The sequence below is a fragment of the Pempheris klunzingeri genome, chromosome 23 (genome assembly GCF_042242105.1).
Source record: "Pempheris klunzingeri isolate RE-2024b chromosome 23, fPemKlu1.hap1, whole genome shotgun sequence".
Classification (NCBI taxonomy): Eukaryota; Metazoa; Chordata; class Actinopteri; order Acropomatiformes; family Pempheridae; genus Pempheris; species Pempheris klunzingeri.
Window position 1 is genome coordinate 1922369 of NC_092034.1, and position 27440 is coordinate 1949808.

The following is a 27440-nucleotide window of genomic DNA, read 5'->3' on the forward strand; positions in this document are numbered from 1 at the left end:
TCCTGCTGACGTCACCGGCGCCGTCGCATGCTGTGTGCGTGTCTCCCGCCATCTTTCCAACCGGCTTCCAGGAGAGGAACACGTTGCTGGAAAAAAGAAGTTTCACCCCCGATTATTTGTGTGTGGACGTCGTTTTTCGTCTGTTTCCTTCCACGCCGGGGAACGGGAGCCGAAGAGGGGTGAGTCTCTAACTTCTCTCCCCAACTCACCCCTTATTTTTAGGCTTGTGGTGCCTCTAAAACGAGCGCTGTTCCCCGAGTGAGCAGCTGTCAAAGTGCGGGGCCTCCGGTGCTAATGTCGTAGAACGTGAAGCTAACCGTTAGCTAACGGTTAGCAGCCACTATTGCTCTTCCTTAACACTATATTATACTCTGAAATGTAGCTTTTAAAGCCGCTCATTGGCCCATGTAAGTGCACACGTACACCTGAATGACACTCGGACAGGATGATTTTAAACGCAGCTACTGTTACTGGCAGAGTGGCACCGAAAAATGTTACGTATTTGTACGTAAAGGATGTTAGCTACTCCAAATTCCGTTCGAAAATGTGCGAATTTGCAAGTTTTCTTGCTCGGTACCAAAAATGTACACACTCAAGGTTGCGATACAACATGTTTTCTCTTTCTTAATGAGTCGCCGATGAATTCGGCATATGTGTGAGTCATCCATCAGCAGGTTATTTAAGGATAAGTCCAACTTTGGTGCTCCTCGCCACCGCCCGTCGCGTTGCGTTTTAGCAAACTAACCGCATGCAACCTGTAATTTTAATACACGTGTGTTTATATTCTGTGTTAAATGAGTGCCGTTTTGAAAAGGGGAACAACACTGACGAGGCACAGACCTTAAGTCAGGTGGTGCCAGGCGTGAAATGACAATAAAAGGCCAGACTTTTAAATGGAGTCTGGTGTGACTCACTCTCCTTGCTTGCCTGACTGCAAAGCGCTAACAGCACTGGTTTGCAGCAGCTTCATTTACGCCAATCCATCCTCCCGAGGGCCTGAAATGGAAATCCATCAAACCAGAAATCAACATTAAAGCCAGAAAGCTTGTGGATGTGGTTCCAGTGAGGATCAGGTAGAGGCTGGTGCAGGGCCGTGGTGGAGCCCATTGTTTAAGGCAAAGGCTGTGCGTTTTTGTTCAGAAATGAATGTGTTGCTTCAGCAGAGTGTGCTTGGGGACACAGGTCGGAGCCTGAGCACTGTGCCTTACAGTTAGATCATGTCTGTTGGCTGTCGTACCTCATTATCATCATCGCCAGTGCGTACAGTGTGTGTTTACAGGCACATTTAGTAAATGTTTGTGTTTATGTGTAGCTTCAAATCTGTGCTTCTCAGCCATGAACGTGTCTCTCTCTTCCCCTCGTTCCCTCAGCTCCACAGGTGCTAGCGTCCGTCATTCCAGCCCTCCATCATGGCGGATAAAAACACCAGAATCGCCATCGTCAACCACGACAAATGCAAACCTAAGAAATGCCGTCAGGAGTGCAAGAAGAGCTGCCCGGTGGTCCGCATGGGTGGGTCGAGCCTTTCGGTTGGTGCTTAAACTTGTGATGTGACGGCGGAAACTGACGTGTGTTCAAACGTGTGTGTGTGTTTGCAGGTAAGCTGTGTATCGAGGTGACTCCACAGAGTAAGATTGCGTGGATCTCAGAGTCTCTGTGTATAGGCTGTGGCATCTGCATCAAGGTAACTACACCTGGAGGATATAAACCTCAAGCTTTTATCAGATTCACAGATTCATGAATGTGACCACAAAATCTGCCCGAATCATCCTACTGCAGCCTTGTTGTTTGTTTTAAGTCTGGCTCCTCTGACGCCGTTCTGTCGTCCAACAGAAATGTCCGTTCGGAGCGTTGTCGATCGTCAACCTGCCCAGCAACCTGGAGAAGGAAACCACACACAGATACTGCGCCAATTCCTTCAAACTGCACAGGTACGCTGCTTAAAACTCACACTCAAGTCGGAGAAGATGTCGACTTGGTGCCTGTTAATTCATCTTCTTCTATCTGGATAAAATCTAATTATGTTGCATGTTTTTTGGTCCAGATTGGCTGTTTTTACTTTTTTTTTAGGTCGCTCCTCTTCAAAGAGAATTTATTATAACTATGAAATGACATTTCAGGGTTCATGATGTGGACAGAAAAAACTGCATTAGGGCACCGGCTTCACTGCTAAAACACCTCAAAGTCTGTTTAAATGCAAAGGATGTTGTTTATATTGAATCATATTTATCGTTTGTTTACAGCAGACAAACCTTTTATGAAGTTTGGAGTCTGTTTGGATGATTATTGTGATTAACAGTCACACAAACAAGCTCTCAGTGTCGTCTTTTTAGGTGTGTTGCTCCTCGGTTTTACTGTTATTTCTGCTTTAATAGAAGAAGGAATTCATGAGCGCCACCAGCCGTCTGTGAGCTACACAGGAAGTGACAGGATCTGAGTTTGTTTTTAGAAATGAAGCTCCCAAAATGTTGATGTGACCATAAAGGCCTGAAACAGAAGCAGCAGCTCGTTGGGCTCCACCTCATAGTTATTTTGAACCGTTACCGGAGGCCCAAAGAGATAAAACTCTCCCGTCTTTCACAAAGAGAAGTCGAGCTCAGAGAAAGTGGTGTAATACTTAAGTGTGTGTGTGTGTGTGTGCAGGCTGCCCATCCCCAGGCCCGGTGAGGTGCTGGGGCTGGTGGGGACCAATGGTATCGGCAAGTCCACGGCCCTGAAGATCCTGGCTGGAAAACAGAAGCCCAACTTGGGCAAATACGATGTGAGTGTTCTCTAGATTTAGGTTTTGTCCTCTGACTGTCAGCTGGAAGTTAATTCTCCCGATGCCTCGTTTGCTGAAAATGTTTATTAACACTGAAAACATTTTGCTGAAACTGTCACAGCGACGTCTTTCATGCATCTTTAAAAGTTTAGAAAATGTTTTTCAAGGTTTGGAGCGTGAAGGAACTCCTTACTTTTACTTACTTAGTTTATAAACGTTATTTTATTAAGAGTGTCTCATTTAACTTCATCCAAGCAGACGTTAGAGTGGTGAAATATACATTTATTAACGTGACTACACCCCTAAAATTACAAGTGTTAATGTCCAGTGAGCAATAAAAATAGTTTAAGTTAATCAAAATAAAAGTCTGTGCAAAGGACGGGAGCTCCTCGTCTATATCTGCATTGATCAGCAGTATTAGTATCAATAGTATTAGTATCTGTGTGGTTTTCTTTCTGCACCAGAATCCTCCAGACTGGCAGGAGATCCTGACCTACTTCAGAGGCTCTGAGCTGCAGAACTACTTCACCAAAATCCTGGAGGACGACCTGCGGGCCATCGTTAAACCGCAGTACGTCGACCAGATCCCGAAAACCGTTAAGGTAAACGACATCAGCACGCCGCCGCCATCATCATCACCATCACCATCATCACCATCATCATCATCATCATGTTGTTTTAATCTAGTGGTTATACCAGGACTGGTTGTAATGCTTCATCTGTGCCTCCAGGGGTCAGTAGGGGCCATCCTGAGCCGGAAAGACGACACAGATTCGCAGGACCTCGTCTGTCAGCAGCTTGGTAAACACACACACACACACACACACTTATATGTACACACTTTAACACACACACACACACACACACACACAAATGCACATTTAGTTATTTATGACTTTTCCCCCAGTAATGACATGAACAGATACTGTATGTCTATATGTTAGTTGATATTTCCACAAATCCCGACCAAACTTTGCTGTTTGCTGTTAAAGTTTCCACGTCTGTGCTCTGATTGGCTGATTTTATTTGTGTCTGTGTTGTTGCCGGGCAGATCTGAGTCACCTGCGGGAGAGAAACGTGGAGGACCTGTCCGGAGGAGAGCTGCAGAGGTTCGCCTGCGCCGTCGTCTGCATCCAGAGAGCCGACATGTGAGGAAAAAACAAGCCGCCTCCGTCGCCGCCGCTCGCCGGTTTGTTACCTGAGCTCACACCTGACGGACGTGTTCTCTGTTTCTGTGCCGTAGTTTCATGTTCGACGAGCCCTCCAGTTACCTGGATGTCAAACAGAGACTGAAGGCTGCCATCACCATCCGCTCGCTCATCACCCCGGACAGGTAAAACCGCTGGTTTAAAGGGACAGTACGTCATTTATTCCCCCAAATCTGCTCTTTTACTCTTCAAGGGAGAGTTCAGATTATTTAGCTGTAACGTAACTGTGTGTGTGTGTGTCTGTGTGTGTCTGTGTGTGTCTCAGGTATATTATTGTGGTGGAGCACGACCTGAGTGTGTTGGACTACCTGTCCGACTTCATCTGCTGTCTGTACGGCGTCCCCAGCGCCTACGGAGTCGTCACTATGCCCTTCAGCGTCCGAGAAGGTAAAACTCAAATAAATAAATAATAATAAAAAAAAGACGCACAAACACACACAGGACTCACAGAAAACACAGAAGAAGTAACGTCGGGAAACTAAAGGTAAAATTTATTGAATCTTAAAAACATTAAATGTTCATTTCAAGTAAAATTTAAGACGTAATGTTTTCTGTAAGTTCTTAAAGCTTCAAATTTTAATCAGCTGATTGTAGGCCTGATTTATACCTCCGTGCTGATTGGTTTAAAGGTGAACGATGAAAACGTGTCAGCAGACGAGGCTCAGAGGAGATTCAGAGTGCTTTACATAAAACATTAAAGGCATCGCAAAACAAAGTAAACGGACTTAAATACAATAAAAAGCAGAGACGCTAGAAAGCAAAAGCAAGTTAACAAACCTGAGACGGGTGTAAAATTACAAAAATAAAACTTGCAGACTAAGAAGTGAATAAAGTTTTTGGTTTAATGATGTCATAAGTTGCACCGTCGGACTGACGTGTTGCTGCTGTTGGTGTTCAAACGTCTCTGAGGATCTTAGAAAGGTGATTTTCTGTGATAGTTAACAGGTTTGACAGCTTCTCCTCCTGACTCCCTCGCTAACGTCCTCCAAAACCTCGATTCTTCCCTTCAGGCATCAACATCTTCCTGGACGGTTACGTTCCCACGGAGAATCTCAGGTTTCGCGAGACCTCGTTGGTCTTCAAGGTGGCGGAGACGGCCAACGAGGAGGAGGTGAAGAGACTCAGGCACTACCAGGTCCGTTGTTCTCCACGTCGCCCTCTGTTCCCTTCATCTTCATCTTCATCTTCATCGTGGAGCTGATGGTTGTTGTTGTTGTTCAGTATCCAGAAATGAAGAAGACGATGGGCGAGTTCACGCTGGAGATCAAAGGCGGCGAGTTCACGGACTCTGAGATCATGGTGATGCTGGGAGAGAACGGTAAGCTAACGCTAACGCTAAGGAAGTAAAGCCTCCCTCATGGCGGTCACAGGCTGGAGGAAAGTTTTGCCAGACGAGGACCTGGTTTTAAAAGTTAAAGTTACAGAGCTGCTGGAGGAGGAAAAACTGAGACTTTCACAGATTTTAAGTCATAAAATTGTGAGATGAAAGTCACAAATATACCAGAAATAACCCAGAAGAAGAAGAATTTCTCACAAATTTCTAACCTGATAATCTCAGAGAATATTCCCTTTTTCATCATGTAAATGTGTGATTGATTTTCTCCTAGTAAATGTACGACAATCATATTATCCCCCTTCTTGAGCTCCTTATTGATTGATTGATTGCCACGGTAGAGGTTCAGGTAAAATGGTCACTGTCGCCTCCTAACGAAGCGCAAAAAAGAAAAGAAAAGATGGAGAAAAGTAACGGAGGTGAAGTCCAGACTTTTATGGCATGACTTTAAAAAAAAAAAAAAAAAAAAAACGTGAGGTTGCTATGACAACAGAAGACCGGTTACCAGATGATTTTTCTCCTCGCGCTCTTCGGCTCATGTAGAAAATCATCTTCTTCCTCCAGCCTGTTTTTTTTTTTTTTTCCTGTTTCTTTGTGTTTCATGTGTGTGTGTTTTTTCTGTGTGTGTGTGTGTGTGCAGGCACGGGGAAGACAACCTTTATCCGGATGTTGGCCGGAGGACTCAAAGCCGACGGGGGAGGCGAGGTCCCCATCCTGAACGTCAGCTACAAACCTCAGACCATCAGCCCCAAGTTCAAGGTCCGTTCACTCAGACCTTTTTACTTTAAGTCCCTTCAGCGTTAACTGAAGTCCCAGACTAGTCTTAGACTAAGTGTCAGGTCAGACCGGTCTAATGAAGCTGCTGAAATATCAAACCTGACTTCAGACGAGGTGGAAGAGTTGAGCAGAAGAAGCTCTTTTCATGGCAGCAGAACGCTGGGATAAAGGCTGAAACCCACCGGGAGCGTTTGTGTCGTGTTCTGGTCATTTAGAATAATTTAATAATACTCTGTAATAACGTAGAACTTAAATAAATCCACTAAAATAATGTAGAATCTACACTGCTGCCCATAAAAGTGGAATAATTGATCAATACCCTCAATTGTGATCTGTTTGGAAGAGTTTGATCAATAAAGTTGAGGAGATATAAACTTTATTTATCAAGAATAAATCACATTGTCACAATCATTTGATGAGAAGAGGTGAAACTGGGCAACAGTATACATGTTTTGTTTTAAATATTTTTTAAATGTAAACATTCAGAATAATGTGCTTATTATTATAGGCTTATTTTACCCATAATGCATTGCACAGCAGGCGATCTAAGTCTGAAATTAGAGGGAAGTTGTTTATTTTGCAGCAGGTAAATTTAAGTGTCTACAGAAACTCTGACTTCATTTGGGTCTGTTTTTATGCAGCTGATTCCTGATTGTTTGGTTCTAAAGCTGCTTAATAATCAATACTTTCTCCTTTTGATCAGCTAATTTATCGTCTATACGACGTCAGCAAACTGTGAAACAAGCTCTTAAATCTGAGGTGAAGCTTTTAAAGGTGTTTCTTTGTCCTGAAAAGTGTCTTAAATAGTGAACTGATGATTCTAATGTCTGTCGTCACCTGGTGAGATGATCCATCAAACAGCTTCAGGTGTTTGTCAGTAAACAGGAAGAAGGTTTTATCTGCAGCTGTGAGCGATCAGCTGTGTGTGTGTGTGTGTTTTTATTGGAAGTGACGGATGAGAGCAGCGTTTGAAGTGTGTGTGTGTGTGTGTGTGTGTGTCCCTGCAGGGCAGCGTCAGGGCGCTGCTGCACGAGAAGATCAGAGACGCCTACACCCACCCGCAGTTCATCACCGACGTCATGAAGCCCATGCAGATAGAGAGCATCATCGACCAGGATGTAAGACACTCACACACACACACACACACACACACACACACACACACACACACACACACACACACACACACACACACACACACACACACACACACACACACACACACACACACTTTAAACTGTGTCTGTCGCTTTGTTTGTTGCTGTCAGTCACTGGTGGTGCGTTCAAGTGCGGCCGTTCGATCAGTCTTTGTTTATACAGAACCAGCTCATGAGAAACATTATCTCAGGATGCTTCTCATGAAAGATCAAACTGTTTAACAGAGACCAAACGACTCAGGAATGAAAGATTAAGGATTCAACGATCTCAACATGAGCAGGAAACAGGAGATAAGGGCGAGGAAGCCTCTCCTCTTCAATGGGATAAATGGGACAGTTCTTTTACAATACTCTGTAATAACGTAGGACTTAAATAAATCCACTAAAATAATGTAGAATCTACACTGCTGCCCATAAAGGTGGAATAATTGATCAATACCCCCGATTCTGTTAAAGCCTGAATCCACAGTCTGCAGGTTCACTGTGTTTAAGTTTCACTGTGATCTGTTTGGAAGAGTTTGATCAATAAAGTTGAGGAGATATAAACTTTATTTATCAAGAATAAATCACATTGTCACAATCATTTGATGAGAAGAGGGGAAACTGGGCAACAGTATACATGTTTTGTTTTCAATATTTTTTAAATGTAAACATTCAGAATAACGTGCTTGTTATTATAGGCTTATTTTACCCATAATGCATTGCACAGCAGGCGATCTAAGTCTGAAATTAGAGGGAAGTTGTTTTTTCCTTTGATGGGGGAAAAGTCTCATTAACTAGAAAAACAGAGAGTGAATTGTCTCTCAGGTTTTATTTTAGATCCAACATGTGAACGCCTCCTTCTATTTTAACCATTTAAAAGCTGGTCAGTAAACGATGCTTGTTGCCGCTGAAGGCCGCTCCCCCCTCCCTTCCCGTGTGACTCACCTGTCCTCCCCCGTCTCCTCCCCCCTCAGGTGCAGAACCTGTCTGGAGGTGAGCTGCAGAGAGTCGCCCTCACTCTGTGTTTGGGGAAACCGGCTGACGTTTATCTGATTGACGAACCGTCGGCTTACCTGGACTCTGAGCAGAGATTGATGGCTGCCAGGGTCATCAAGAGGTCACTGACACTTTTTTATTTCCTTCTCCTCACTCCTTCAAAGGATAACTCTTGTGTTTTTAAAGTGTGTGACGGCATCATGGAAAGGATCCCTACAGAGAGAGACCTGGAAGATCCTTTTGGTTTAACCACAAACAGCACACACACCAGACTACATTCACTAAAACAGGGATTTTAGAGAACAGGACACAGGAGCTGCTGGTCTCCCGCTGCCTCTATTCATTAGTTTATTTGTGTTATTTTGTGTTACACAAATATTGTATTGGACCCAAACTAACACTTTAAAACACCAAAGTCACATAATGACACAGACAAAGCTAAGTGATCGAGAAAGCAGTAGACCAGGAACAACTTCTTGTTCAACAAGATAAAATTCCTAATTTTGTCAATGGAGTCTGGTGGCTAGCAGCCAGAACATGGGTGTTACTAGTCTAGTTTGTGACTTTGGTGCTTTCAGATCAGAACTAACCCTTTCCATGATGCTGTCACACACTTAGAATAACACTCTGAGCCTGTCAGTGGATCAAACAAGCTCTTTTAGTGGATTTAGTTTTTTACCTGCCAGTCATGTGTTGGTGTGCAGGTACATCCTCCACGCGAAGAAGACGGCGTTTGTGGTGGAGCACGACTTCATCATGGCGACCTACCTGGCCGACAGAGTCATCGTGTTCGACGGTATTCCCTCCAAGTCGACCTCGGCTAACACGTAAGGCGCCGGCAAAGACGTGCAGAAACACTGTGACCGTAAGCGCTCGGCGTGTCGGTGACCGAATGTCCTCTCAGTCCTCAGAGTCTGTTAGCGGGGATGAACAGGTTCCTGTCGCTGCTGGAGATCACGTTCAGAAGAGACCCCAACAACTTCAGGCCGCGCATCAACAAGCTCAACTCCATCAAGGTACGAACGCCGCCTGTGTGTTAAAACGTTTTTAAAAGTCCTCTCAGCACCAAGAGAGCTGAAAAAGATTTAGAAGCTAAACCGTCCTGTTTGCAGCCTCTGAGATCAATATTTACTGCTTTTGTTTGTCGTCTATGATGGAAAAACTGATAGATTTTAATTTTTGGAGGCAAAAGTGCCTTGAAAAAAAGCATCAATTCGACCTTCTCAGATGTTAAAATCTGCTGTTTTGCTGCTGGTTGTTTGTCATGAAAGTAAATTTAATATTTTTAGATTTAAACAGAACAAAACATTTAAAGACGTCACAGTTTTTCCACAATATTAATGACTTTTTATAGACCAAATGAGTGTTTAATTAATCAATAATGAACATAAATACAGAGTTTCAGCCCTGGAAGAAGAAGAAACAATTAAGCAGCACTGCAGATAAATACATTAACATTATCAATTAATCAGTTTAGTCCAGAAAATGTTAGAAATTAGAATAAATATTTAATTGACTTTCATAACGGCAGTAAAAAACAGTAAAAATTCACATTAAAGAAGCTAAAACCTGAGAGATTTTAGCTCGTTTTAATTAATGATCTAACGTTTCCCATTAATTTATTAATAATTGATTAATTGATGAACAGTTTCAGCTCTACAGTGAAGAATAAGTTGGATTAAAGGACTATTCTGGTGTTTTTAGACACAGTCGTGCTTCAGCTGATGATTATTTACCCAGTTAGTTGTTTCCTAATCTGTCAGAAAATTACCTGTCGTCATTGTTAAAAGGCCACAGCGACGTCTTGGTATCAACCAATCAGGAGGCAGAGTTTTTAAAAATAACTGTAAACGGATCAATAAAATCATAACGCTCTCATACGGGGAAATATGCAAATTTTTGCCTCTTTCATGATTAATTTTCTTTCCCAGTAACACTGATTAATATTATTAAAGCATCGTCACTGTGATTGTTAACGCCTCAACCTGCCAATAAAGTTTTGTTTAAAGACACTGGTTCTCTCCCCCAGGACACCGAACAGAAGAAGAGTGGGAACTATTTCTTCCTGGACGACTAAGGCGACTTCCTGCGCGAACCAGCCGCCGCTTCCTGCCGCGCCCGCCGGGGGAGGCGGCGTCCAACACGGGAGAGCGTTCAGGAGCGTTCACGGTCAGCGCGCAGCCTCCACATTTACCACAAGTACAACCAGGCTGCGTTCGAAATCATAAAGAGAGGAAAAAGTGTTTAAAAACAAAAAAAAAGAAAAGAAAAAACCATCAGCCTTTTGTGTACCAGGCTGCGTTCAACAGCAGCAATGTTGTGAAACGTTTAAAATAAAAAAGTGCATTGCATTCTGTGTCAGTCGGCCTGAACATACTGGGCTGCGTTCACAAGCCAGCGACATTGTGGAACATTAAGCAGCGTATTTTAACTCATGCATTTACAACAGATGATAATAAACTGACAATACCTGATCCACCAGCTGTTTGTCCCTTTATTTTTTTAGCTTCCACCAGACTCCATTCACAAAAATGGTCATTTTACCTCACAGAATGCAGGAGTTCACTGAGTTACAGCTAAATAACCCAAACAAACTACGTGATTGAGGCAGAAGGAGACCAGCAGCTCCTGTGATCAGTGAGGTAGAATTACTGATTTTGTCAATGGAGTCTGGTCTCTGAAAATGTTTGAGATCAGATGTACTGTAGTATTAGTATATAAATGTATACTATTACCTCCGACAATGAAAACTATTACTACCATTACCACCGACAATGTGTACTATTACTACCATTACCACCGACAATGTGTACTATTACTAGACAATGTGTACTATTACTACCATTACCACAGACAATGTGTACTATTACTACCATTACCACCGACAATGTGTACTATTACCACAGACAATGTGTACTATTACTACTATTACCACAGACAATGTGTCCTATTAGTATTAAAATGATGAACACGTTAATGCATCAGTCATTTTACCTCGCAGAACACGGGACTCATGAGTTCTGTGTTTGTGAATGTAGTCTGGTGGCTGTGAAGAGAGCGAAGACAAAAGTTCTCCATCACAAAGAAGTGAAAATATTCTTAATATACACTTAAAATGTTTGTGGCTAAAATACATTATTTAAAATACTGATGGAAATTCTAAAGTAACATCGATGTAGACGCGTTTAACTGACGACCACTGATTGTTGAAAAGGTTATTTTTTTGTCTCAAACATTAGAAGAAATTAAATAAATCATTTACAGATACCATCTTAGGTTTGAGTCACAAATTATCAGATTAAAAATCATTAAAAACTACTTTATTTTTCAGCCCAGATGGTTTAAAGTGTGTTTGATGAACCTCGTCTGATTTAACCAGAACTAAACCGAGAGACGGCCACAGACGCAGCAGCACCATCTGAACCAAAGTTTTATTTATTCAACCACATAGAAAAATCCAACACAGACGACAACATTAACAGCCTCTTTTCCCGTACAGCAGCGTTTCCCAAACTCAGGACAGAGAAAGAAATCAGACGGTAAAAGTAGCAAACCTAAGGCACTGAATCTCTCTAGAGTTTGAGTTGATCAAACGTGACAAGACAAAAGAAAAACTAACCCACGAAAGACGCAAAAGGAAGACGAGAAACCGGCCGCAGCAGGACGTACGAACAATTAAAAAACAAAAATCCACAGAAAGAAAATCCACACAGATTCGACTGAGCTAAAGCAAAGTTCTCCCTCCTCTAAACCAGACTCCTATGTAAAATTTGTCGTTTTTTAGCCGCTAAACTCTTAAAGCTGCTCAAGTCTGGTTTTTGTTGCTTTGATGCTCTTTGTCCGATAAAAACTAATTTTGTTTTCGCTCGCAGTGCTAACAGACGCAGACGAAGAAGAAGTGCTCGCTGAACTTGGTCGACGCTCTTTGCGTTTGTTTTTTTTTCTTTTCTTAAAGTGTGTTTGAATGTTTAAAGCTTTAAGGACATGCTTAGCTCTCAGCTGTTGTGCCGTGTTCGAGGGATGCTAGAAAAAGTCTGAAATTTGATTTCCTATTTAAGACATAACTAATTTTTTTGGACGATAAAGCAATTAGCTTAGCTTAGCATAAAGGCTAGACTCGGGGGAAACAGCTAGCCTGCGCAGCAAAACCACAAGTTGTTTTTTTTACGTTTTATATTTCCTGGTAGTGAAGTAATCAGTTTCCCCATTTTCAGTTTTTATGCTAAGCTACGCTACGCTACTAGCTGTAGCTTCGTATTTTTAGTGAAAATTTCCCCAAGAAGTTGTAGTTTTACTACAAATAAAAATGCAACACGACGTTGCATCAAAACAAAAATTTCGAGAACAAAACTTGTAAAGAAACTTCACGGCGGCAAACGTGCGCTAGCAAAAGGAAATGTGATGGCGTACGTGTTTCTGCGACGAGCATCTTTGAAATAACGTGAATGGAGTTTATGATTTTCTGACTCATGGTGAAATGCAGGCGAAGACACGGCGACGACGAGACGTTTGTGGAGACGTGGCAAAGAAAAATTACTGGATGAGAAAAAAAAAAAAAACCCAAAAAACGGCGTTGACAAGAAAAGCAGGAAGTGTCCGATAAAGAACGAGAAGACGCCAAACATAAAATAAGCAGCTTCCTGTGTCCTCTCCTCTGATTGGCTGAGAGCTAGTACCCTCTCTCGTGGCCCCGCCCCCTGTTGTACTGGACGTAGTTAAACCCCGCCTCGCCGCCATGTCTCCGCCTTTGCCCCCCTCTCGCCGGATCATGGCCTCCCCTTCCTCTCCCTCCTCCTCCTCCTCGGTGGTTCCTCCTCGGCACTCGGTGGTTAAAGGTCGTCGGTTTGAATCCTGCAGGCTCCTCCCAGTTGTCCTCCGTGTTGCAGCCGACGGACAGAGCCTCCGCCATGGCGACGGTCGCCAGGTAACTCACCTGGCCGGGCTCCGGCGGCACCAGTGGGGCGTACGGCTTGGTGGGGTTGAGTGGCTTTCGGGAGCTACGGTAACCACGGGAGGCAACGTTGCCGTCACCGGGGACGGTCGTCTTGGAGATGATGTTGTAACGTGGCGACGGAGAGCCTGGGGTGCTGCTGGGCGTCATCGTTGTCACGGAGACAGGGACATCCTGGACATCAGCGTTGTGAACCAGCGTGATCTGAGAGAGAGAGAGAGACAGTTTTAACTTCACTAAGTACAAGTACTACAACTGTGTACTACTATTGTATTGGTCGGTGTCGGTGTGTGTGTGTGTGTGTGTGTGTGTGTTGTCCGTACTATGGGTGTGTTGTTGAGTGGCGGGTCCACCAGCAGCACTGCTCTGGTCAAACTCTCTCCCTGCTCCTTCTTGAGGACTGATGGGAAATAAAAGCTCGTTACTAAAAGCTGCACAGGGACATTTTGTGCTTTAGCTCCCCTAGTGGCAAGAAACAGTAACAGCATCACACTGAGGGACTTCGCTACCCAGAAACCCTTTGTGCCAACTGTTAATAACTTGCACTGAAAAGATTTTTATGTTATGTGTGATAAAAACTGTCCACGTACCAAAACTGGGAACCACCACGGGCCTGTTGGCGTTAGCATTAGCCACATTAGCGGCAGCAGGGCTCTCCAGGGGGCCGGGGACTCGGCCGGGCATCGCGTCTCCGTTGGCGGGCTGACGCGGCTCCATCGGCCCCTGGCTCGCCTGGAGCTCCTCGGGCGTGGATGAAGGCTGATATCCCAGCGTGGAGGGGGGGTACGGCGGCACGCTCTGAGGGTACAGCTGACGCCCCCCCGGACCTTGCCCTGGGTGGTAGCCCTGAGTCACGGGCGGGGGAACTGAATACGGTGGACTTGGGGCGTGATACCCGACCAGAAAGTTGGGGTTTCTGGGTGGGGGCATTTGGTGCTGTTGCCATGGTAGCGACACCCTGTGGGGCGGAGGCTGGGTGACGGAGTACCCAGCCTGGCTGAAGGAGGAGTCGTCGGGATGGGGGGGTTCGGCGAGGGGGGCTTGGTGGTCGTACTGCGGCGGCATCGTTGTGGAAGTCGGAGGGTACTGGGGGTGTTGCGGATACGCCTCCTGGTGCCTGGCGGGGGGTTTGGAGGGGGCGTACAGGGGCGTGGGGGAGGGGGAGCGGGAGGGGGGCTTGGGGTGCATGGTGTGGGCCTGCTGGAGGGGGAGGAGGTAGACGTAGGGGGGGAACATGGGCATGGAGTAGGCCTGGAGAGCAGAGAGCAGAAACAGGAGTGAACGTTGACATGATATGTTAAGTTAAGCCATCAGTTGCCAGGCAACCAGCACAGACAGGCCAATAAACCCCCCCCCCCCCAAAAAAAAACACAAGAGAAGACATTAAAAAGTGTGTTGTCCCCTTTAAGTTACCATCTGGCTCTTACCTTCACCCCCAAGTTGAAGAAAAACCTCAGGATGTTGATGTCTGCAGGGACAAATCAGGCATTTATGACACAACTGTTGTTTCTACCCTCAGTCATTAAGGGTTTACACAAAATATTGGTCACATGACAAAACAACCATTAGCTGTATACCAGCTCACCTTGGGGCAGGTCATCCCCCGACTTGCTGGAGGACAAGGGAGGATTGGGAACCATGTCGCCCCTCTCCCCCTGGGGGAAGCCGGGGTACAGGGGGTCCTGGTAGAGCTGGGAAAGCTGCTGCAGAGGAACGGCTCCCGGGAGGGAGTGAGGGTGAGGAGGAGGAGGAGGAGGCAGCGGGTGTGCGGACTGTAACTGTGGATGATGAGAGGGGTGAGGAGGGTGCGACTGCTGGGAGGGGGCAGGAGTTGGAGACGCTGGCCGAGGCTGGGCGGGAGGGAGCGGGGCCTCCGTTTGGTTCTGGGTGCTGGGGGTCTGGGAGTGGATGGAGGGATGGGTGAGGGAGGTGTGGGGGTAGGAAGCTCCAGGTGCTGGGTGAAGAGCCACCTCAGACTGAGGCTGGAGGTGGCACACAGACAGCTGGGTCTGTGGCAGAGGGGCCACGTCAGAGTGGGGGTGGTGCTGGAGGTGGGGAGGACAGGACTGGGCATCGCTCTGCATCTGGAGCATCAGGATTTGGTTTCCAGGCTGGGGGGGCTGGGGGTGGATCTCCTCCTGGGCTAATAAGGCCTGGGTTTGGGTCTGGTTCACCTGAGGATGAATCTGGGACAGGGGGGCCTGCGATGCTCCAATATTTGGCAAGGAAGCTGAAGACGGAGAGAAGACATGATGACGAGACTTTAACGATAAATAACTACAGAGGAATTCACAGCTTAAAGGGATAGTTTGGATTTTCTGAATGAGGACAGCAGGGAAACATTTTAGGCAAAATAAATAAATCCACATCAGTTTCTCTGTTAAAAAGGACTGTCTGACAGCAGTAGAAAGTGTTGAAGATATTCCTGAGTGGGAACTGAAGCTGCTGTATCGCTAAAAAATGCTCCCTTCAAAGCCACCAGACTCCATTAACAAAAACAGTAATTTTACCTCGCAGAACACAGGAGTTGCTGATCTCCTGCTGCCTCGATCGGTTAGTTAGTTTGTGTTATTGCCTGACTTTGGTGTTTTAAAGGGATAGTTTGGGTCTGAACCAACATGTCAGTGTACTGTCTGAGGCAGCGTTAGTCCGGCAGCTCCCGTGTTCTGCGAGTTAAAATTTGTATTTTTGTCAATGGAGTCTGGCACAGAGCTCACAGATGAAAAGGGCTGTCTGAAGGCAATATAAAACAGTGAAGGTACTCTAAATGTATTTATTTTTTCTCATGGTTTCCCTGCTGACTTCAAACAACCACACTACAAAAAAAGCTGAATTATCCCTTTAATGCTGGAGGTGATTATTATGATGCCAGATTAGACGAACACAGACACACAATGAACCCCAGACTGTCATAACTCATCTTTCCTCAAATTAAAAAGCCTCAAAACTGCAGGAAAAACAACGTCAAGTCCAAGTAGATAAAAAGTTCAACAATCAGAGGTCCAAACCCAAATGTTTTTAATCCATATTAACGTTTTTGTTTCAATGGTTTGCTGCCATCACCTTTCAAATCAAGGCTAAAAAAAGGTAAAAATGATGTGTTGTCTCAAACTCAGAGTGAGAAGGAAACCAAAAACATTCAGGGAAAAAAACTGTCAATATAACGATAAAATGTTTGTGTTACTTTTAAAGTGAATTTAAATTTTATTTTAAAAAAGTGTGAAGTGTTTTCTTACTTGGAGTTTGTGTCCGAGCTGGTGGAGCCTCGTGGACTCCGGGGTGGACGAGTGAGGAAGAGGAGGAGGAGGAGGCGAATGAGGGCGGGCTGGGGGAGTGGGGGAGAGAGGAGACGGGTGGGGAGGAACGGGGGAGGGAGGAGGGAGGGTGGAAGCTCTGTGCGGCGGCGGCGGGAGACGGAGCAATGGGGGCGATGAAAGTGGGAGGTGGTAATGAAGAAGGAGGAGGAGGCGAGGCAGATGATTTAGGAGGAAGAGAGGAAGATGAGGAGGAGGTGGGAAGTTTAGAGGAAGAGGAGGGGGCAGGGGAGGATGAGGAGAGGGCGTGGGGAGTTGGGGGGGATGACGCAGAAGGGAGAACGGGGGTGACAAAGAGAGCAGCAGAGGATGGGACGGAGGGTTTAGTGGTCGGGGCAGCAGCAGGAGGAAGAGGAGGATGAGGAGGAGAGCTGGGTGTAGCTCCGGCATAACCAGGCGTGTTTGTTTTAGGAGCCGGCGCATCACAGGCGAGCGGCGGGCTGGACGCCGTAGCGGCGGCGGCGGCAGAGGCAGCGATGTTGGTGTTGGGCGTTGCAGAGGGAGGTTTGGCAGCAGGAAGGGTGGCGCCGGCAGGTGTTGTAGTATTGACAGAAGGTGCAGCAGTGGTGGCGGAGGGTGCCGGCGGGGGCGGCGGCGGCGTGGATGATGCAGGTCGATCTCCAGCGGAGGGAGACGCTGCTCCGACGTCTTCGACTGGACTCTTCTGTCAAAACAACGAGGAAACGCTGCTTTAAACACGCTTTGACTTTCTGAGCGACGGAGATGTGATAGAACAGAAATGGGTACTTCTGGTAAATGACCACAGAGAGTTGAATCATCTTCGGCTCAAATATCTATTTTTGGTTTTTTTTTTAGCTAATGCAGAAACACATTAAGGGGATGAACTGGGATCTTATGGATAGATGGAGCGAACACGCAGCCACAGGAGCGACTCTGACCAATTTAACGTTAATCAAAAGGTGCTGAAGTCGTCCTCGATGGTTCAAACAGACAGAACAGATGTGAAAAAGTGGTTCAGCGTTCGATTGTTTATTTTATAATCTGAATCTAAACGAAGGTTCGCCCTCCTCCAATAAGTAATAGATTACACACACTCAGGACAGTGTGGCTACAGTTTAAAGCAGGGCCCACGTCTGACGTCAGCAAAAAATATCTGCTCCTCAAGTTGGTGCCTCAAAAAGTTCCATAAGTCAAGCTAATGTTGCTCCATTATGCCTTTATTGTTAATATTACTGTTATTATTGTTAGTCTTTATCTATCTGATGCCATTTATCTCCCACCTGACCCCTGCTAACAACAACTTTGGTTCAATATCTGGAGAGAAAGATCTGTTCAGATGACTCCAGGAATGACTCTGATCTGTAAATGGGACGGAGGAAAACCCAATAAAAATATTCTTGAGGAAGTAAAAGTGTGAGGTTTTTACTGCAGGGTGACGTGTGAGTGTGTGGGAGGCTGGTGTGTGTGTGTGTGTGTGTGTGTGTGTGTGTGTGAACAGATCCGACAGCAGCGGTCAGTGTTTCTAATTTAAACCAGCAGAGTGTGTTTGAAGAGACGACTCCTGCTGAGAGGACCGAGGCGTGGCGGACGTTTCTAGACGTCTTGTGCTGAAATCATCATCCTGGTCGTTACTAAGACAGAAAGGAACGACGGACTCACGGTCTTGTTTCTCTGGGATCTTCTCTTCTCTCCTCCCTTCCTCCTCCCTCCATCGGCCGCCATCCCAGGCTGAGTCTGAGGGCGGGAAAACACAACAGACACACTGGATTATGGCACTAAGTGACAGGAACAGACCAATAAACCATCCTGCACCGTAGTTTTCTTCATAGTTTCACACTTTATATTATATCTGTGACCTTGTTTCTATTGGCCACAAGCTGTGACGGCTCATTAACCACGTATTTTTGTAAGCAAAGGCCTAGACTGTCCTCACTGAGGTCCTCAGGTAGACAACCAGCCTTAATGTCGTCGTCTCACGTAGCGAAACGCCCACAGGTAAATCTGCAGCCGTCGTGGCGGTCAACACCACGTGGTCGGCCCGGAGTGACTCACCCCGAGGGCGGGGAAGCTGTGCTCGTCTCTGAGCTGGATCTCCACCAGCGCCACGTTTCTCTCCTCCTCCTCTTTGGCCAAGAGGTCCTTCTCCGTCAGGCCGAAAGCCGCCTCCACCAAACTCACAGACTTCCTGTTAAACAAATAAAACAAACAGAGCGGCCTGATTGGAAATACACAATTACTGAGATCCAAGTTTTTGGAAGGAGGTTCCTGACATGATGAGACAGATAAAATGAATGGAGAATCCCTTCTTTGCCAAAGCTGTGCATCATGGGTATTTATCCAAGTGATTTTGGGGAAATCTTTCTGTTCTATCAAATCTCCGTCGCTCAGAAACTAGAACCTGAAACAGTTCAGATCTCCTCTGGAGGTTCACAGATCTTTAGATCCACTATTGTTCTGGATCAACATGTTCTCTGTCTTTCTTTAGTCTCCTCTGATGAACAACATGTCTGATTCCTGGATTTCCTCCATGTTTCTCCAGTCTGAAGTCTTTTCTCACTCATTCTGCTTCAGTGACTTCTGGAACCTTCTAGCTGAGGTTGGACACATTTTAGGGACATGAAGAAGAAGAAGGTCCTCCAAGAAACGACGTCACCAGAAGAAGAAGCAGCAGCGTTTAGAGAGCAGAGGGTTAAATACTGTCCCCACACACTTACCTGCTGGCTTTCGTCCCTCCCTGCTCCTCTACGGTGGCCTGCGGGGGCCACGAGTGCTGCTTCAGCACACGCCCACTGGAGCCCGCAGCCGTCGCCAAGGAAACAGAGGAGGATGCTGGGGCATGCTTCCCCCTGCCTCTGCCTTTACCCTTGTCATCCCACTCTGAGGGGGACACAAAGAGTTTCAGCCAGTTCACTTAAACAGTGTGTGTGTGTGTATAGGTGTGTGTGTGTGTGTGTGTGTGTGTAAGTGTGTATGTGTATATAGGTGTGTGTGTGTGTGTGTATAGGTGTGTATAGGTGTGTGTGTGTGTGAGAACCACCTCCATGTCCGTTGCTGAGCCTCTTGTCTCGGTTGACCACGGTACTCCAGCTGTTCTCGTTATTCGGAGGACGGACACTCCACAGAGGGACCTGTCTGCACAGTACAAGTACACTGAAGTACTTCTACTATACTTATACTTCTTTCTTTATACTAGAGCAGTAAAATCCTGATTTTAGGACTGATTATAAAAATATATCTAACTTGGGTGAAAACGACTTTAATCAGAGGATTTTTTTAGACAATTTTAAAGCTGCTCTGCACTCTGGTGATGATGTCACCACTGTAGCCCCGCCCACTCTAATGGACACATTCAGAGTCTAGATCTCCATCGAAATGAATGGGAACATTTTGCCTTATTTTTTAGCGATTGCATCAAAACGGCTCGGTCGATCTCTGAGAAAAGACACGGCGCACCGTTCCTGACTGAGCCGCAACTTTTGGTGTATTTTTTGTGTCTGTGCTGGCAACAGTGTGGTACGAGCTCTTCGGCAAAAGATATACAGAAGAAGAATAAGGAAAATAGTTTTGATGAATAATAATGATACTTAAATACTCCTGTAGTAACAGTTTCCATTTTAACTACTTCATCAGTTATTTCTGTGTGTGTGTGTGTGTGTGTGTGTGTGTGTGTGTGTGTGACCTACTTCCTGCCCAGTTCTTCTATGTAAACAGTCACTGTGCCGTCGTTGGGAGGAACCTCCTTGATGGTTGCGTTGTAGCTCCGTCCGCCTCCCTCAAGACGAACCTACAGAAGACACACAGACACTATAAATATATAAATAATGTGGAAAAATGCACCTGAGGAAACACAGTTAGTCCCTGAATGCATCACACACACCTGACAGCGATCTCCTGCAGAGAACTGCATCCCAGCCGCGATGCAGTAGTCCATCTTCTGCTGTGCTAAAAGACAAAAACACAAAAACTTCAACTTGTGTTTACTTTAATCATTTCTGTAACCAATTCATTTATTTAGTCTACACTCCCCCTCCACCATCTCTCTGTTGGACTGATTTATACATTATAATATGTACATTATAGAACCTAACTTATTCTACTCTTTTATTATGTCATATTTCTTCTATATTTCCATAATAACACACACTTAAAGAATCATTACTGAATCATATTATATATTATTCTAGTCTACACTGGTAACACATACTAGACTTGGCTGCTACTAATCACATACCGTCTTGTAATTTTGAGTCTATTTGCTGTCGTAAAGTCTCTATTTTTATTGTTTATATACTTCAAGTTATGGATTTTTGACTTTTCTGTCTTTGTGCTGCTGCAACTTCTCAATTTCCCTTCAGATCAGAAGATCAATAAAGGCTCATCTGATAAAATGTGGAAAGCCCAAAGTGACGCCTCTAAGCTGCTGTAAACTGAGAGAAAATCATCTCTGTGAGGAGGAGGAGGAGGAGGAGGAGGAGAAGGAGGAAAGCCAAATGTAATGTGAGTGTGGATCGATAGATTTCGTGCTGATAGATGAATCGATTAATCAGCAGAATGTGGTTTAATACTGTTCGGTGTGCGTCACCTCTCTTGGTCTTGTGCCAGACGTCGTAGTCTATGTTTCTGAACAGAGTCGGGTTCAGTGAACGCCTCACTCGCTCCGGCAAAGGGCGGCCACGCCCACGGCCCTGACACACACACACACAGAGTTATTAGTGACATTATGTTACACAACAAATGCAGTTAAACAGGTGTGTAAAGGAGTTAAAACATTTGTTTGACTGAGTGTGTGTGTGTGTGTGTTTTACCCTGTAACTGTGGTGTTTTGCAGCCGTCGTGCTCGTCCCATTTTCTACCCTGAAGCATAAAACACACAAACGCATCATGGGACTGGATATGTAGCGGTGAAGAAGAAGGATATATTCAAACCTGGGCCCTATTTTTACATATTTTGGGGTCTACATGACTGGGAGCTACAAAAACATTTGGAATTAATCACGTAGATCAACACAGCTGGCAGCTGAGAATGAGCTGCAATGGCTGCAACGTGATCCTTTGGGACAACTGCACCTGATCACAGTAGGTCCACTAAAAGAGCTTGTTTGATCCACTGACAGGCTCAGAGTGTTATTCTAAGTGTGTGACAGCATCATGGAAAGGATCCCTACAGAGAGAGACCTGGAAGATCCTTTTGGTTTAACCACAAACAGCACACACACCAGACTACATTCACTAAAACAGGGATTTTAGAGAACAGAACACAGGAGCTGCTGCCTCGATCGGCTGTTTTGTTTGTGTTATTGTGTGTTATGCAAATATTGTGTTGGATGTGAACTAACCATTTAAACCACCATAGTCACAAAATAATGCAAATTATCTGATTACGGCAGCAGTAGACCACCACCGTGATCAGAAGGTAAAATCCCTGTTTTAGTGAATGTAGTCTGGTGTGTGTGCTGTTTGTGGTTAAACCAAAAGGATCTTCCAGGTCTCTCTCTGTAGGGATCCTTTCCATGATGCTGTCACACACTTAGTACTTTTAATTTTAGGATAACTTTTAAACCAGGGACATATTACATTACTAACATCTCACTGTGAAAATACCAGCTTAGATCCTGTCCACCAGATAACGTCTACGTAAGTAAATAAATCATAAATTAAATGAAAAAATGCTTTTAAAAGGAAGTTTGACTCGTTTCCTACCAAAGCGCCTCATCGACATCCAGGTCGGACTCGTCGCTGCTGGGGCAGGCGGCCAAGTTGTCATCGCTGAGGACGTCCGTGGGCCGACTGACCCGCTGGCACAGGCCCATTAAGCTCCGGTCCGCTTTGAACACACCGTCGTACAGCAGCTCGTACAGGATGGCTGGTGTTAAAAACCAACTTTAGGCTGCTACAATCAACTCAAAGCTCAGTCAACTGTTGTTGCTGGATTTAAATTCACTAAATTCAGATTTTTAGAAGCATTTGTCCTGTTTGATTACAAACACTCACACTGGCAGAGAGCAGCGTTCTTGATGCTGCTGACGGGATAAACGCTGTCGTAGTGATTCCCGTTCAGAAAACACAACCGCACCTGAGACAGGAGACAAAGATAAAACAGCGCTCAGTTTCTGTCTGCTGGAAAACTCCTCCAAACGCTTATTTTGCCTCCTCAGAGCAGCTAAAGTGAAAGTCTAAGACGAACCCCTCGTTGAACAAGGTGTTAAAAACTGGTGCCAAACTAATGTCTGGTCTGGTGCCACCGATGATAAAATAATATCGATATGCTGAAAGTCTGCACGGGGGCTTTTATTTTGAAAACTGACCAGATTCTCTTAGCTGCCTAACAGGCGCCAGCAAAAACAAAGGAAAACACACTTCTTAAAGACAATAAACCATTTGATTTCTCATAATTTAATGACGCTGCAGGGCTTTTAATTTCAAGCTGATACAGGAAGTGTTGAGCTAAATACACTTCTTTTTTTGAACGTCTGTATCAGGTACAGACACTGAAACTGCAGTGAGAGACGTATGATGTAGCTGCTATGACGACAAGATGATGGTTACAGATCATTTTCATTGACTGTTTTTGCTGTGAACCGTGTGTTTTGTGGAGAAAACTGACGAGACTCCAAAAACGCAGACGCCGAAAAGTAAAACCGACATTTTCAGCCACGTTTTAGGCAAAATATTACTGGATTTTAGACTATTTTAGTAAATTTTTCACTATTTTCTTACATTTTATTGACCAAATTATTATTCGATTAGACAGGAAAAATAAAATTGCAGCCTTAATTGCAGGTATGTTGTATCTTATAGATGAGACTGTACAGGTGCAGCTAAACTATATTGTGTTAAAGAGGGAAATAAGGCACCTTTATGACTCCAATATTCAGGGTTTTTTAAAGAATAGAATATACAGAAGCAACAACAGCATAAAAAGCAAGAAGACAATCAACAAAAAACACAGACAAGTCAAATTACTCATTTAGAAATCAGCTCATGTTGATGTCTGTGGCTCAGATCTTATCAGGCAATTAACTAAATTGAGGATATTGACGGACTTTGGGTCACTGTAGAGCTCAAACTGGCCAAAGAGTCGAAGCTTGTGGGGTTTTCCTGCTATTTTCACCTAAAAAACAGGACTGTGTCGAGGTGTTTAAAGCTTTTTAGATCTTGTTTTGTGGAGATAATTAATTCTTTTGTCTTGGCCACGTTGATTTCTAGCTGCTCTGACCTGACACCATCTTTAAAAAGCCCAAATGTTTCCCCATTTTCTCCAAAACTCAGCCAAGATTTGTAGTTTTTCATTTTTTTATTTGGGCTCCAAGACGACTGGAAATATAAATGAAGGAGTTTAAACAACACGCAGCTGAACTAAAGGATCCGACAGAAAGACGAGGAGAGGTTACAGCTGAGTGTTGGATTGTGTTCAGTCTCACCTTGTCCTTGAAGTTGTTGTCTGTGATGTGGACGGGCGGCTTGCCGGGCTCCTGGTAGATCAGAAAATCCCTCCTACAGAGAGACGAGGATACAGAAATATCCAGAGAGAGAGAGAAAGAAAATTAAAAGGAGGAGGAGGAATGTGGGGATGACCTTGAACTCAGACAGTTACTGCACTGGCATTAGAGTTTCATGTGGAAACACAGAAGAAAATTCATTATTTCTTACTTGTACATGACAGCCAGCGCGTTGATCTCCACCTCTCCCACCCATTGCTAACAAAAAGAAAAAGAAAAGAGATAACACAATAAACTAAAATAATAATAAATGAAAAAAAGAGGGGTGTGTGAATCATTCCTCCTGTCGTACCTGTGGGTCCTGAAGCTTGCGCAGGTAATCCTCAAAGTTGCCTTCGATAAACTGCAACACAGGACACTCAGGTGAGCACAGACAGCCCAGAGGAACTGACTCAGACTGTTTAAAGACGTGAACTGAACTGAATACGTCATAGATTTAAATCCTGCAAGGCTCGTCTGTGTTGCGTTCAGGTTTGACTCCGTCCTCTGAGTGTTTCAGGAGAGTTTCTCCTGCTGATCTTCCTGCTCAGATTTAGCTGATTTGGTCGTTAAACTGATGTTGGAGCTTCTAACAGGCTCAAACAGGCTGCGTTTCTTCTTCTGCTGCTTTAAATGTGTTTCTAACAGGATCAAACAGGCCGCGTTTCTTCTTCTGCTGCTGCTGCTTTAAATGTGTTTCTAACAGGATCAAACAGCCCGTGTTTCTTCTTCTTCTGCTGCTTTAAATGTGTTTCTAACAGGATCAAACAGGCTGCGTTTCTTCTTCTTCTGCTGCTGCTTTAAATGTGTTTCTAACAGGATCAAACAGGCTGCGTTTCTTCTTCTTCTTCTGCTGCTTTAAATGTGTTTCTAACAGGATCAAACAGGCCGCGTTTCTTCTTCTTCTGCTGCTTTAAATGTGTTTCTAACAGGATCAAACAGGCTGCGTTTCTTCTTCTTCTTCTGCTTTAAATGTGTTTCTAACAGGATCAAACAGGCTGTGTTTCTTCTTCTGCTGCTTTAAATGTGTTTCTTGGATGTACTTCCTGCTTTGTTGTGCTGCAGCTACAGACAGCAGCTGAAGTCACAGTCAGAGTGTTTCTCCACAGATGAACCTCTGGTCGTCATGGTGTTAAAAACCCTCTGACCCCATTAGAGAATAATACTGATGTGCTGCTGGAATATACCACTGACAGTCTGCATGGGGGCTTTTATTTTGAAATTTGAGCAGATATCTTTAGCAGAGCACTGAGCTGCTTCTGAAATACAACTCAGCATCCTCCCTCTCTCTCTCTCCACTAACTTTCCCTTCGCTCAGTCTCTCACTTTTAAACAAGAAATATCACTACATGTATGAGGAGTTTATGCTTCTTCTACGCGGTCCAGGTGTGCAGTCAGACGGTGGGAACAACACCTGCCGACTGCCTCGTCTTGTCCTTTCTGGTCCTGACTAACAGGTCTGCCTCAAAACGTGCCTGCAGAGCACCTTCGGTTCATTTCCCGCACACATACAAACACATATGACCCATGCACATTATCAGGGAACACTTTATACATACTGGGCACGTATGCCCTCAGTTCACAGGTAAAAGGACGTGAGACACCTCCAGACAAATTCAGACCACAGTAACTGAAGCTGCTTTTCATCCATCCATCCATCGAGTTAAACATCAGCAGCAAAATCACAACCAACTAGCTAACACTAGCTTCATAACTTCAGACCACGCCTCATCTCCCAAAGCAGGTATTTTCAATTTAAAAGAGGAATTCAACAATAAATGGTAAGAAATAACAGCAACAAGCCTTTTTGGGGCTCAGAGTCTGGCCCAATGACAGTGGACCCCCTCTGAGCCACAGCCTGCTGTACACAAACTTTACATCTTACTAAATTCTACATATTGATCCACACTAACGCGGTATAGATGCTGTACATCAGTGCATTTATTGCCTGCTGACTACTACAATAACAGTTCTGGCTCTCGGTATCTGAAGTCTCCGTGAATCACATGACATTCAGGCATGTTGAGCGGACAAAGACGTCACAAACACGCCTCATGTTTAAAAACTGGTTTGTCTGCGAGTCGCACGAGCGCATCACGGCCCTGCTCGGCGAGATGGTGAGCGGCATTCTGGGAAACGTAGGAAAGCCCTGCTGTGGAGCGTGGTGTGGCGAGGCGAGGTGAGGAGAGGAGAGGAAAGGCGAGGCCTTTATGTGACCGGATCATAAAACCACTGGAAGGTTTTGCTTTCATTTCCTGCTTGTGTCATTCAACCTCTGTTATGAAATGAGTTCAGATGCACCCATGCACAAAACCACACACCCCTGTCTCACCCCTCAGCTTCACTTCTGTGGTTGTCAGAGAGTGGGTTCACATACCGCTGCTTTATTTTACAGTAGTGGGAAAATACTATCATTACAATATTATTCATGTAAAAGCAGAATTTTACTGTCGGGGACAAAATACCACCATCATATCCCACTTCAGGCTGAAATAAGTTCATTTCTACACACACTCACCAAACCTAAATAAAATATTAGGCCACTTTAATGGCAGCTGGGGATGTCCGAGGTGCTGAGACACTGTACATACCGCCTCATAGCTGTCTCTGTTCTGCTTCAGGAACTCCACACATTTGGCCCGAACTTTAGTGTGAAGGCTTTGGCAGTGCAGCACCTAAATGGGGGTCAAAGGTCAACAATAACACGCACATTAGCAGGTAACATCACTGAGTTAGCATACAGACAAACGGCATGAAAATGTGTCATTTCTATGAATTGTTTTACTAGTTTTTAAAACTTGTACTCGCTGTCTGAGGAATACAACTTTACCTACATGACATTCAGAGGTCAATTGCGAAAAGTTACAAATGTACGTTTTTTAAAGTATAAAGTTTATAACATTGAACTAGTAGCTTTTAAACTCTGATAAGAGTCTTTGTAGTGAGGCTAACTTTTATTCGGCTAACATTAGACACATGCTAGCCTGCGTAAGCACAACAAACAGAGCCAGCCAGCCAAGCCCAGCTTTTCACCTGCGCTCACTTAGCTAACACTACTCAACTTCACGCTAACTAGCTTTTTCTTCCGGTGTGTCACTTTACCTGCTCGGCGACAGCCCGAAACAAGCACGAGCCGTCTTTGGCGATCTTCTTCCGATGCAAACCTAATGATTTCAGGTGGTCATCCATTAATTTCTCTGCACCCCTCTCCTCGTTACTCTGCATGCCGCCGTCCATGCTAGCAGGGGGCTAACCGCTAAGGCTAGCTGCTGGAGTAACACTACCTGCGTGCTTGACGGTTAGCGTTAAATCTTTTAGACGCCACCGGCTACAAGTTGTCAAAATCGACACGGAAGCCGGTTAAATATCTACATTTGTGATCTAACGAGTGTCAGAGACAACAATGACGGCTTCTAGTTTCGTTTTCCAGGAAACCCTGTTCATCCCAGAGACAGTATTCCTGACTGTCAGAAAGTGAAAGTAGTGCAGTCAACTTTAGCTCGCAGTTAGCAGGCAGGCTAA

General features: G+C 44.9%; 2 protein-coding genes across 2 annotated transcripts; one reads left to right on the forward strand and one right to left on the reverse strand.

Annotated features, from left to right (window-relative positions):
- Positions 1-7: 7 nt before the first annotated feature.
- Positions 8-10688, forward strand: abce1 (ATP-binding cassette, sub-family E (OABP), member 1). Its single transcript, XM_070854377.1, has 18 exons — positions 8-179; positions 1371-1512; positions 1599-1684; positions 1834-1931; positions 2644-2761; positions 3226-3363; positions 3493-3562; positions 3813-3909; positions 4005-4094; positions 4235-4356; positions 4980-5104; positions 5191-5287; positions 5943-6061; positions 7087-7197; positions 8193-8335; positions 8919-9041; positions 9119-9230; positions 10244-10688. Exons 2-18 carry the CDS (start codon positions 1410-1412, stop codon positions 10289-10291), a joined length of 1800 nt encoding a protein of 599 aa, XP_070710478.1. The 5' UTR covers positions 8-179; positions 1371-1409; the 3' UTR covers positions 10292-10688.
- A 938-nt stretch (positions 10689-11626) lies between these two features.
- On the reverse strand, positions 11627-27350 carry otud4 (OTU deubiquitinase 4). Its single transcript, XM_070854375.1, has 21 exons — positions 27021-27350; positions 26510-26593; positions 24232-24282; positions 24091-24137; positions 23862-23934; positions 22432-22513; positions 22141-22303; positions 21246-21294; positions 21023-21125; positions 20318-20382; positions 20124-20224; positions 19478-19572; positions 19155-19317; positions 18493-18625; positions 18100-18174; positions 16402-17143; positions 14751-15395; positions 14593-14633; positions 13756-14416; positions 13489-13565; positions 11627-13369 (listed from the first exon to the last, which is right to left on the reverse strand). The coding sequence occupies exons 1-21, from the start codon at positions 27153-27155 to the stop codon at positions 12884-12886; spliced, it is 4071 nt and encodes a 1356-aa protein (XP_070710476.1). The 5' UTR covers positions 27156-27350; the 3' UTR covers positions 11627-12883.
- Between the last annotated feature and the right edge of the window lie 90 nt (positions 27351-27440).

Coding starts and splice junctions, on each gene's coding strand:
- otud4 (XM_070854375.1), bottom strand. CDS start 27,155: ATGGACGGCGGCATGCAGAGTAACGAGGAGAGGGGTGCAGAGAAATTA. Junction 19,573..20,123: donor ATAGAAGAACTGGGCAGGAA/GTAGGTCACACA, acceptor TGTACTGTGCAG/ACAGGTCCCTCTGTGGAGTG. Junction 13,370..13,488: donor CACTCAACAACACACCCATA/GTACGGACAACA, acceptor TCTCTCTCTCAG/ATCACGCTGGTTCACAACGC.
- abce1 (XM_070854377.1), top strand. CDS start 1,410: ATGGCGGATAAAAACACCAGAATCGCCATCGTCAACCACGACAAATGC. Junction 4,095..4,234: donor TCGCTCATCACCCCGGACAG/GTAAAACCGCTG, acceptor TGTGTGTCTCAG/GTATATTATTGTGGTGGAGC. Junction 5,105..5,190: donor AGAGACTCAGGCACTACCAG/GTCCGTTGTTCT, acceptor GTTGTTGTTCAG/TATCCAGAAATGAAGAAGAC.